The 12505-nt window shown below is 36.3% G+C and overlaps 1 protein-coding gene across 1 annotated transcript in view; it reads right to left on the reverse strand.

Annotated features, from left to right (window-relative positions):
* The window catches only part of LOC145690596 (uncharacterized), a 388755-nt gene that overhangs the window by 340007 nt on the left and 36243 nt on the right, over positions 1-12505 (reverse strand). The window contains exon 3 of the mRNA XM_081765641.1: positions 6152-6326. Coding sequence (XP_081621767.1) covers positions 6152-6254 — 103 coding nt within the window. The 5' untranslated portion in view covers positions 6255-6326. The remainder of the gene's footprint in view (positions 1-6151; positions 6327-12505) is intronic.

Raw genomic sequence — 12505 nt, forward strand, 5'->3', positions numbered from 1 at the left:
CCAACAGGTTGTTCTAGGGGAACATTACTTTCAGGGGGAGGAAAGCTTTTCACACATTAAAAACAGAACAAATGACCTCTTTCAAAATATGAAAGCATTTTAACTCACCATGTATACTATACACATATTATGTTTTCTCGATGCTACCTTAACAAAAGACGGATCTTAACAGTACTGAAGTTGAAAAGCAGATTGTAAGAGATAAATCAATAAGCTATTCATAAGAAAACAAATGCTGTTTCTAGCAGTCTGTTTATCCGACTTTGTGTTTATGTAGGTTAAAATACTAAAAGGAAAAAACTCGAAAAAATATCAACTCAGATATTATTATGCAATAATATAGTAGTGAGAGATCCTGGGGGGACTGAGGGAGCCAGGGCCCCTCATTTTATTTGTAAATGTGCAATATTAGGCATAATTTGAATGCAATTTGTCTTAAAATCATCATATATGCTTTCTGCATCTGAATGCATCCCCCCCCCCAATTTACAGAGAAATCAGCGTCCTTGTAATTAGGTACAGAAACTGTATTGATGATGTTTTCTTTTTACTTTTTTTAAAAATCTTATTTTATTATAAACGTTCCTAATTTGCATTAATTATTAAATAAGTTTACTAAACATATACTAGATGAACCTCATTTCGGGGCTGGAAATAGTTTGGAAAGTCAAGGCCCGCTTTTCCCCCGTTTCTACACCCTTGAGAATAGTAAGCGATCCAATTAAATAACAAGCCTCTGCAATTTGATTCATATATATATATATATTCGATTCCCGGCGGGAGCTCATGTGGAAGAACAGAAGGTATGGGACATTCGTAATATTGTTTTGAAATTGCCTTCACGCAAGATTCTTCCTTATTCGACAGAAGAAACGCAGTATGATTTTTTTTTCTTCGTTTCAATACCTTACGTATGTGTGGCCAATTACGTACTCCTTCTTTACTCCTCTAGCAGGGATGCAAAAGCACCAGGCGTCTGAGTGGTGTCATAAATTATTGTAACCCAAAACAAACTCGACCATATCGTGTTGCTTACGAATCAGATGGATTGTTGTTGTGAGACCTACATCAAGTATAAGAGTATGTTATTACATGGAAGCAAAGGAGCTGATTGTGTGTGTAGGAACGCAACTTCTCTTCTTCTAGCATAAACATAATTCATCAGTGTCTAGGTTGCTTTCTTTCGTGGTAGTTCATTTGTTCTCCAAAATTATAGTTGACAATGTCTTTAAGGAAACCGAGTACAAGTGCGGAATTTTCTTAAAAAAAAAAGTGCTACGAAGTGAAGCTCGAAGAATTATTTTTTGTGTTTACAATTTTTTGAACTCATAATAAAAAATTTACAAGAGTCAGATTCAGACAATGGCGAAATATTAATTGACATAGACGATAGTGAAAGTAGTGTTGAAGACGAACGTTTAGCAGTTCCACTGGAATAAGTTAATAGGTAGGTTATTCAGTTGCTATATATACTTCTAGGATACACAGCCAAAATCTTTGAGTTTGCTGGAATAGTATATTTACATTGTGAATAATGTTGCCAATGTATGTGTAATAATCTCAACTAGAGGAAGAGCGAGAAGGGAAAGGGGAATCCGAAATCCGGCAACACCGCGCGGAATATCGCACAGCATTGGCTACTGCCCGTGATGCTTTACATCTGAAAAACACAATAGTAGGATAGCTTTACCTAGAGACCACTGATTAAGCTGGTATTGTATGTTTCACTTTTTTACCTTTGGAGTTGACAGTCATCGGTTGGACATTTCACACGCAAATATCTAATATTAACAACGTTACTTCGTAATTTCGTTATATTGTATTATTTCTTTGTATTATTTATTAGCTTGGTTAGGCTTGTTTAAACACTTTTCTCTTCTGCACCTACTTATTACCTGTACCTTAACGTTGGATAAAAATACACTAGCTCTCACCGGGAATCAAATCCAGAACGAATGCACTTGAACCATTTGGCCACAACAAGGCACATTTAAAAAGAAGTTTCGATTTTGTTAGGAAAATTGTGATTAGGTGTAACATTTAAAATTATATTTAAGAATGGGTACAGATGAAACGCACTGAATTTTCTCGCTCGAATTTCTTAAACTGACTCGTGTTAGGCTGAAACCTTTACTGACACATTTATTTAGGAAATGCGAATAAAATAATGTGTTTTGGAAAACTTTGTTCGAAGCAATTTAGCCCAAAAGTAAAGTACCCATTGGTCATATTTCTGTTAGAAATAATATATTAGAATTATTAAGGAAATAATTATATGTGAACTATGAGCAAAAGTGTCTGAATACTTTCTGAGAAAATCGTCAAAAAAGTCATCCCCAAAAATAAAATATCCCTTGTATATCTTTTCAGGATAAACGAGTTATGCTATTTATGAAATACGAACAAAATCGCCTGAGTCTTTCTCGACAAAATCGTAAGGTAAAACTTGCTCCGAAAAGTAATATACCACTTTTAGCTTTTTAGGATGAAGAAATTATATCATATCGTTAGGTTATTTATGTAACATTTATTTATGAAATATGAACAAAATTGCGTCAGGCGTTAATGGGAAAATCGTCGGAGAAGAGTAAACTAAGAGTAAAATACCCCTTCTGAATATTTACAGGACGAACAAGTTGATTATTTTTAGGTTATTAATTATACATTTATTTATGAAATGTGATTGAGAAAATTGTTCGAAAAAACGCATCCCATAGAGTAAATACACCTTATGTATTTTTTCAAAGCAATGATTCATACTACGGTGAAGGGTTATTAATAAAATATATAAATTTGAAAAATAAGCAAAATATTTACAGCTGTTTTTGGGACAATTTAATTATTTTAAATTTTCATCCTTCAGTAAACTACCCTTATTTTTAGATGTCGGAGGATATAGAATTCGAAACGATAAAGTGTTATAAAAACTTAATGTCTAGAATTCGGTAGAGATACGTCGAACAGTATGGCCTCTATTTGAATGCAGGTAAAAGCGTGACGAACCGATAGACGAACAGATGGACAGACATCAAAATCACTTTTTCGATATGTAGGGGCGTGAAACTTGAATTCATTGAAATCTCGAATTCGATTTTTATCACTATCAGTACAATTTCTTCTTTCGTCGCTCGAACGTCAAAACGAATAGGAATACAACGACACGTAAGGTGATAATTTGTAATCACCAAAATTTAATAAGTTACGCTTAATGTGTTCCCATGCTAGAAAAAGAAAGCTTATGCCTGTTTGTTATATCATTGTAATATCAGTTCCTCACGCTACTATATAATGTAGAAATATGGTATGATTGTCGTTCATATTTATGCTATCTTTTGGAGATACTCGTGTCCCGAATATATAGAGCTGTATAATTTAGTTTCGTTCAACGAAAGCATTCTTTATTCCTAACATAGACATATGATTGCATTTCTTGCACTTGCGGATATGAAGAGAGATAGATACTCTAAAAAGAAAAAACACAAGCACACACACATACACACACACAAACGATAATTTGACATCAGCTTTTTCCTTTCATCTTTCTTTTCATGACAAGCTAGTCAAACATTCGATGTAACGTCATGTCGATGTAATAAGGGTAAGATTGGAAAGACTGACAAGGTCGCGTGTATTCTTTTTCTTGTTCCTGACACACAAATCCGAAGTGAGTTGTCTGCTGTTCAAGAACGGGCAGAGGAGGTGTAACACATAAGACCATAAACTGAAAGCAATCGGTGTTTCCAATAGTACACACGTCGATTAAAGGACACTATCAATAAGTTATTTCCTTATTATATTGCTTCGTTTCTTATTGACATCTAAATTATACACTTCCTATAATGTTTTGTAAAAAAAATATGGAATGGGATGGGATGGGATTCGATCTCGTGTCAAAATAATAAAATAACTGCTAGTCCGCCACTCTATCCACCTAACCACGGAGACTACGTTTTGTTTGGTATCTCTTTCATAACAAATAATGCTCATAACCATGGTGCGTATCGCTTCGAAGTTAAAGATAGGAGTTTTTTCTGTTTAATTCTATATTTTCGTAAGACATCTTAGTTACAGAAGCTAATTTATATTTGGCAAACCACCTAGACACTAGGTTTAAACCAAGAAATTCAATATTTTACTCCACTTTCCAGTCCCATCCGCCAGTTCGTTCACTACCTATTGTCAATTTCCTTCGCAATTGTGCTCTGCTACTCGAAAAACCCTCGAAAGCATGATTGCCAGTATACAGAAAACCGAGCGTAATTTTGTTTTTTGCTTATATTATTATTATTTTATTATAGTTTTTGGAAATATCTCCTTATATGGAAAGCTTTCTGTTATCTCCACATAATAATAACTGAATTTTACTTATAAACGTAAGAAAAATGGAAATGCGAAAAATTGTGAGTTACAGTATACGCGCAATTTTTTTTCGTATGTGGGTACTAGTCACGTAGTCACCTACCGCAGTATTTGCATTAACTCTCCTAACACAATGTATATATATCCTTTGGTCCGGGGAAGGAGATTTTCTCCGATGTCATTTTTTCTTTCTTTTTTCATACTCCAATTCAAAACATTTCAGAACTATATTATGCACGCGTCAAAATAACAAGAATCTGTTTTGCTGGAAAGAAGTAATTAAAATCTTGGATATGAATTGTAAAATCATAATTTCTGTTCTTCCAGTATTAACTTCCAGAATTCCCTACAGTTAATGCTTATCAATCCTGTCGCCAGTTCAGGTAATTTGTGAGTGTTTCATATTTGTGGCAAAAATGTATTATTATCCTTGCACTTTATAGTTTCAATATTCAGTTGCTTAAGTTATAGAATGTTTGACAGTTAAAAGGTACTGGAATTGATCATACAAGTAACTCGCCATTGCAGGTTGTAGGTCCGTATGAAAAAGGAGGAAGGTTAATATGGCAGGTATAACAAGAATATTGAACCACTTTGTAAAAAAACATAAGCTAAATGTCAGCCGTACTTAAGGCTTAGATGGTAGTCCCATCAGAGTACTAGGGAGCTGAGGGCTAGTAACCTACACTTGCCGAAAGAACATCCGATTATGGCACCAGTCAGTGGCGTAGGGAAGGGGGCCCAGAGGGGCCGCCCCCCAAAGAGGACCGGCAATGTACTTCGGTACTTTGATGTTTGTAGTTGTTTACATATTTTTATGTTTATATAATTTTTGGTTGTAATTTTTCTATATGTACCTATAACAGCACTTGGCCTCCCCCAAACACACATCCTGGCTACGCTACTGGCACCAGTAAAATGTGCCCATGGTGGATAAATATCCAATTGCGTTTTTAGTACTAATTTGAGGACGCTGAGTCCAAAGAAACTATTTTTAAACTTATCCGTCTAGGTGACTACTTTATAAAATTCTTTGAAATCACTTTTATTGTTTTAAATAATACATGTAATCCGCAGTGCTATTTCATTGTCGCATTTGCAAATAACTGCATACACAGATTGATAATAAGCCTGCAAAGCGATGTGCCACACAAAGAATTATTCATTTGAGAAACTCACATGAACTTTGCTAGGTGGTCACTATAAAAACACCTGTTTAGGACAGGCCGAAAGTGATTTGTCCGCGCAATACGGCGTGTGTGACGTGGTAGGGGGCGCTTGCAATGGTGGTATGCGCGTACTTATACTAAAATTTAGTTACAAACTACATTCAGTATTTATATTTGAATTTTAAATGTGAACTCTCCTGAAGGTTTTCCCGGCGGGAGCTCATGTGGTTCGGATTCCACGTTAATCAGTAGGTCCACGTCTCATATAGCCTCGCTGCTGAACGGGACGTTAAACTCAAAATCAAATCAAATCAAATCTCCTGAAGGTTAAGAAATACTGCTGTTCGTTACGATTACAATTGGTGAACGGTAAGGTGATGTAAAATAAAAATTAAATAAACAATTTACAAAATTCCACTTTTTTTCTACAGCCCACAGCATCACTAGTAAAGCTAGCCTAAGAAGGAAATATAGCTCGGATATGTAGTATCCAGTGACTATTAGGCATCCCTCTGACAACACCACTTAGTCTAACATAAGATACGTGAATTTCTAAATTGGAAACCAGTTATTGAATACACTTTATTGCAATTCCACCAGTATAAAAGTAACAGAACACTTACCAGCATAAAACAGGAAACCAGAAAAAAATAAAGCCAAGAGGGAAACAGATAACACTCTGAACAGGCGAACACCATTCTTTTGTTTTGTTCCGTTTTTTCTCATTCTGACTACTTTTTGAATTCCTTCACCTCTAGCAGTTTGTGGATTGTAATTCTTCCTTTATAAAGGTATTATCTGAAAGAAAGAAAGAAAGAAATGAGATTACCTTCTAACAAAGTCATTTTTACACAAATAAAAAATGCACAAGTTACTGACAAATATTACAAGTATGCAAGATTAAACAAATATAAAATATGAAATGGAAGTATTTCGACAATGGGAGATGGTAGTAGAGGGAAGTGTTGTAACTTGTAGGGATGTGTTGTACCGCGACCATGATCACCAATTTAAGTGCAAGTTCAAAATTTAAAAAAGAAAGAGAGTCTGTCGGATATCAAGTCAGACCATCCTGAGCTTCGAAATCCAAAGGTCTAGTGACGGACTAAGCTCTTTACCAGGTAATGGCAACTGCTTAAAAATCCACATGCAGAATATGATAATTAAATCTGTGATATCTGTAGTTTGGTGTGCAGAAGAAACAAAATTGTGAATCAAATGTTTAAGAAAAACTCAAGTTATTGCCATAAACTACGCCAAAGATTATTGACTTATACCATCACAAAAGAAATACGAAAGACGCTTTGAAACGAAGAAAAATTACGTAAAAATGTGTAAGTGAAGGCAAAGAAACCTAACGTAAACACACTAAAGACGAATCATTTACCGCGCAGTGATCGTGGTTCAGTGGAGTTCGCTGCGATCTTTCATGCCGCGAGGATGCGCTTTGTCCGTGGTCCGGTTTTTGTAGTGTGCGTGTGTTGAATTACGTCGTACTGGTCCTTGACCTACGATTAGTGCCTTAAGTTATCTTTATATAGAGAGACATAAGTAACATATAGATTTGTTTCTGTATTGGTGCTGTATATTCTGCATTGATATCAGTATGTCCCAGAATATTCGTACTAATACCATGAAATTCGAATTTGATATGGGCACAAGACAGGCCCGTAGCCAGCCCAAAACTGTAGAGGGGACCCGGTAGAAGTTAGGGGAGGCCCGAGCCAATTATATTATAGTTCATCAAATAGTAACATCAGCAATTCATCATATTTGCTCTTGAATGTTTAAGTATTTTGCTTCTACACAATTGTATTATCCCCTCTACACCCACACATTAAGTTAACATTCTGTAATCTACATGAAAAAAACGTGAATTTTATTGAATGGGTACTACTAACTACACGAATTGGAATTAAAATATAAATGTTTTATTAGTCCTACATGTAATACAAACATTAAGATCAAAAACGAAAGATGATCTACTGTGAGATAGGCTCTCATTTAGGGTTAACTTGCGAAGTTGCCCTTCCATTTTTATCAAAAGTTTGAAAATTTACCTAGAAGAATTTGATAATTTGATTGCTTGTGTGTTTGAGTAATGAAGTGCAATGTGACATGTAAGTGAATCGCAATTTATGTGTAATATCTTTTGATAAGCGGTTATAAAGACGGGACTAATTCGCAAGTAGAGGGAACTACTTGTCTCTAGGTTGAGGACGGTTGGATTGTGGATAATTTTCGAGTAAACATCCCTGCAAGTGTACAGGGTCTTTGCGCTGGTGTGAATTGACAGTACGAACATTTGTAAAACATGATGTTGATAATCAGGTTAATCTTTTAAATATTCATGGCTTAATGAATTAAAGAACAAAGACCACCAACAATAATTCATGAGTTTCTCCTTGAGATAGGGGAGCTCTACAAACCTAAATACGTATTAAGGTAAGTGCGAAGTAGACATAACTTAACCTAAGTAACCTAGTAGTACGTTGTCCCACCTTACTTCGGCTTCTCCTTCGCTCGTTCTTCCCTCTCAACTCCGCACTCCCCATTAACTACCCACAACCGTGCTCCGCGCGGCAAGCCAGTCTCCCCTTTAGGTTAGTAATGAATTTCCATATGTAATTGTGGTTCCTCTCCCGTACTCACACCCTCGAGGTAACGTAACAGAACATAAAATGAGTCAAGTTTAAGTAGAAATTGATGATTGTAGATTTTATTATGTTTTTTTGTTGAAAATTAGGTGGACGGGTAACTTTGAAGTAATTCCCTTGTTTACAATTACAGTCGTATTTTTTTAATATTTATACTAAGTTCTTGTTTAAAATCTTAAATTAAACTCGTTTTATATAAATGAACCACCTGCACACTATACCAAGGAAACACATACCTAAACAGCTTTAAAGAAATACTATTATGTTATTCAAAGTTACACTGAGAAAAAATGTATGCGACATACGTAATATCGTAGATTACATTTGTAAATCTTGTACTTTTTGGACTTAACGTACAGCAAGCGTATAACTGAAAACGCATTTTTATATATGTTTGGAAGTAATACGTGTGTATTACTTCCATATTACTGAAAAAACATTCCATCCAAAGTATTTTTGAAACCAGAAAGCTACGCTGATTAAGCAAGGACAACAAATATCGTGCTGGATATGTGCCTTACCTGTACACGTCCAGTCAGTTTGTCCGAAGAAGAGAACTATAAAACGGATACGGACGGATAAGCATGCTGAGGAACAATGGATAACGGAAATATTTAAAGGAACACCTTCCTCTACAAGGCGATATGGGAATGTGCATGTTGCTGATAAACTAGCGCCCATGAGAACCCCGCTAAGTGACCTGCCTGGATGTGATAATAGTGTGATTCCTTTTAATGATGATGTTGCATTTCCGGCTTTATTTAAATCCCTTGATGCATCATATTCACTCCCAAGCTTCTCCAGCGACAGCGAGTGAAGTGACGTCTTCTGCTATCACTAGACCTACTCCAGAACTACCTTCGCCAGTGCGCTCTACCGAAACAAGTGAAATGTGTGAATCGTCTTCCGAGCAAGTAAACAAAGTTAATAGTAAAACCCACTTGGAACAGCAATTAAGGACCACACATACATTGGACTAGGACGCTGAATCGCTACCTTTAGCTTAGAAACGAATTCCGAATCTCGCTTATTCCCGCCATTTGAGTGATGTGTGTGAAATTGTATCAGAAACAGAAGACCAAGACCAAGAACAAGGGATGCAAGACCAAGACCAAGACCATAAATGCAAGACCAAGACCAAGACCAAGATCATACCTGCAAGACCAAGACTCTTGCGCAAGTCTTGCACAAGTACAAGTCAGTGGTAGAGCGTTCACCTCTGGTGCTGGAGTCCCTCGTTCAATCCCAGTTGGCACCATGTGAGCTTTCTTGCTGGATAGAGACCATGTGTGTAGGTTTTCTCGGGATTTTCCCGTTTCCTCCTACTTTCTTCATTCCACCATTTCATTGATTTCTCATCATCACCATCTCTCTTAGCCTCGGTGTATAATCGTGGCACGTAAAACTAAATATTATATCATTTCAAAACATATAAGTGGTGTTCTTCTTCCAAAACTAAAGAGAAATGTAGTATTGAACGTCGGTAATTCCGTACAACATACGTGCCGACTACATGGGTATGGCCGTGGCTCCAAGGATCAAGCATCCGTTAAAAATTTTTAATGTGTGCTCAAAAAATTAATATCGAAATGACATTTTCATGACATTGACAGAAACTTAGTGTATGTGACCGCATAGGCGAGTGCTTATACGTTGAATAATTGTTTATCAATATAACCTTTAGCTTTCTCAGGTATATGGCACACGAGGATCGAACAACATAACATTATACTACAACAAATAATACATATTCACATGTTATTTTGTACCGTTATTTCAAATAATTTGGAGTTTAATGCTGTGTTTTTGTATTTCTAATATAGGTCAAAAGTATTTGTATAAATTGAGATTACACAAAAGACATGAACAGTTGAGTCGTTTTGGAAGTATGTGTTTGGAAGTAATATGTTTGGAAGTAATACGTGTGTATTACTTCCATATTACTGAAGAAACATTCTATCCAAAGTATTTTTGAAACCAGAAAGCTACGCTGATTAAGCAAGGACAACAAATATCGTGCTGGATATGTGCCTTACCTGTACACGTCCAGTCAGTTTGTCCGAAGAAGAGAACTATAAAACGGATACGGACGGATAAGCATGCTGAGGAACAATGGATAACGGAAATATTTAAAGGAACACCTTCCTCTACAAGGCGATATGGGAATGTGCATGTTGCTGATAAACTAGCGCCCATGAGAACCAAGCTAAATGACCTGCCTGGATGTGATAATAGTGTGATTCCTTTTAATGATGATGTTGCATTTCCGGCTTTATTTAAATCCCTTGATGCATCATATTCACTCCCAAGCTTCTCCAGCGACAGCGAGTGAAGTGACGTCTTCTGCTATCACTAGACCTACTCAAGAACTACCTTCGCCAGTGCGCTCTACCGAAACAAGTGAAATGTGTGAATCGTCTTCCGAGCAAGTAAACAAAGTTAATAGTAAAACCCACTTGGAACAGCAATTAAGGACCACACATACATTGGACTAGGACGCTGAATCGCTACCTTTAGCTTTTAAACGAATTCCGAATCTCGCTTATTCCCGCCATTTGAGTGATGTGTGTGAAATTGTAACAGAAACTTTTAGTTATGCTTTAGATAATTCCTCCATAAAACCTATTGAACAATTAGAGACAGTATCAACAATGGAAACAGTAGAGAAACATGCCAATCAGTTGCTTGTTTAATTTACATACTAGACAAAATAGTCCGAGCCGAGTGTCAGCTAGTGATGAGCGTAAGAGACTTGGTCTTGCAGTTTTCGCAAGAGTCTTGGATGCAAGACCAAGACCAAGACCAAGACCAGGAATCCCCATGCAAGACCAAGACCAAGAACAAGGGATGCAAGACCAAGACCAAGACCATAAATGCAAGACCAAGACCAAGACCAAGATCATACCTGCAAGACCAAGACTCTTGCGCAAGAGTCTTGCACAAGTACAAGTCAGTGGTAGAGCTTTCACCTCTGGTGCTGGAGTCCCTCGTTCAATCCCAGTTGGCACCATGTGAGCTTTCTTGCTGGATAGAGACCATGTGTGTAGGTTTTCTCGGGATTTTCCCGTTTCCTCCTACTTTCTTCATTCCACAATTTCATTGATTTCTCATCATCACCATCTCTCTTAGCCTCGGTGTATAATCGTGGCACGTAAAACTAAATATTATATCATTTCAAAACATATAAGTGGTGTTCTTCTTCCAAAACTAAAGAGAAATGTAGTATTGAACGTCGGTAATTCCGTACACCATACGTGCCGACTACATGGGTATGGCCGTGGCTCCAAGGATCAAGCATCCGTTAAAAATTTTTAATGTGTGCTCAAAAAATTAATATCGAAATGACATTTTCATGACATTGACAGAAACTTAGTGTATGTGACCGCAAGTTTGAATTTCATGGGCGAGTGCTTATACGTTGAATAATTGTTTATCAATATAACCTTTAGATTTCTCAGGTATATAGCACACGAGGATCGAACAACATAACATTATACTACAACAAATAATACATATTCACATGTTATTTTGTACCGTTATTTCAAATAATTTGGAGTTTAATGCTGTGTTTTTGTATTTCTAATATAGGTCAAAAGTATTTGTATAAATTGAGATTACACAAAAGACATGAACAGTTGAGTCGTTTTCAGTTTTCACTGAAATTATTCTAAAATATTATGAGGTTTGATTATAATCACTATTATTTTATTTTTTCTCTCTCATTTTTGGCAAATATTGCTAACATATCATCTTCATCATAACTATTCTGTCATTATTGGCAGCAGGTTACTTGTAACTCAGAAGCTTCGTTGTACGGTGGTCCTCAACTAGTCTTTTCGTCTTGACGTAGCGTTTTTCTGTTTTATTACCTTCCTTCAACTGCAGTCTCCTTTGCCCCCTCCCTCTCTTTCCTTCCACCATACCCTCTACCATGTCCCTCATAATAAAGTTCCTCCTTAGCCAATGCCCCAACCAGTTCCTTTTCCTCCTTTTAATTACATCTAAATTTCTTCTCTTCTCCCCTACTGCTACTATTTCTAACACGTTTTCATTCGTCTTACGTTCAACTCAGCTAATTCTCTCCTTTTTTCGAAAGCTTCCAATATATTTTTCATCGCTTTTGCGTAATGTCCATGTTTCTGTTCCATAGAGTACATAATGGAATCAGTAAAACTAAATCTCAATATTTAATTGAAAGTTTGTTCAATACAAAGATTAGCTAATCTTGGTTGAAAATAAAAATTATCTGACGCCTTTAGAGTGTAAAAATAATTTAGCAATTCATGCTATTTCGGTAATCTGTGCCGTCTTGATTTTCTT

Source organism: Thermobia domestica, chromosome 7 (assembly GCF_964235325.1).
Source record: "Thermobia domestica chromosome 7, izTheDome1.hap1.1, whole genome shotgun sequence".
Lineage (NCBI taxonomy): Eukaryota > Metazoa > Arthropoda > Insecta > Zygentoma > Lepismatidae > Thermobia > Thermobia domestica.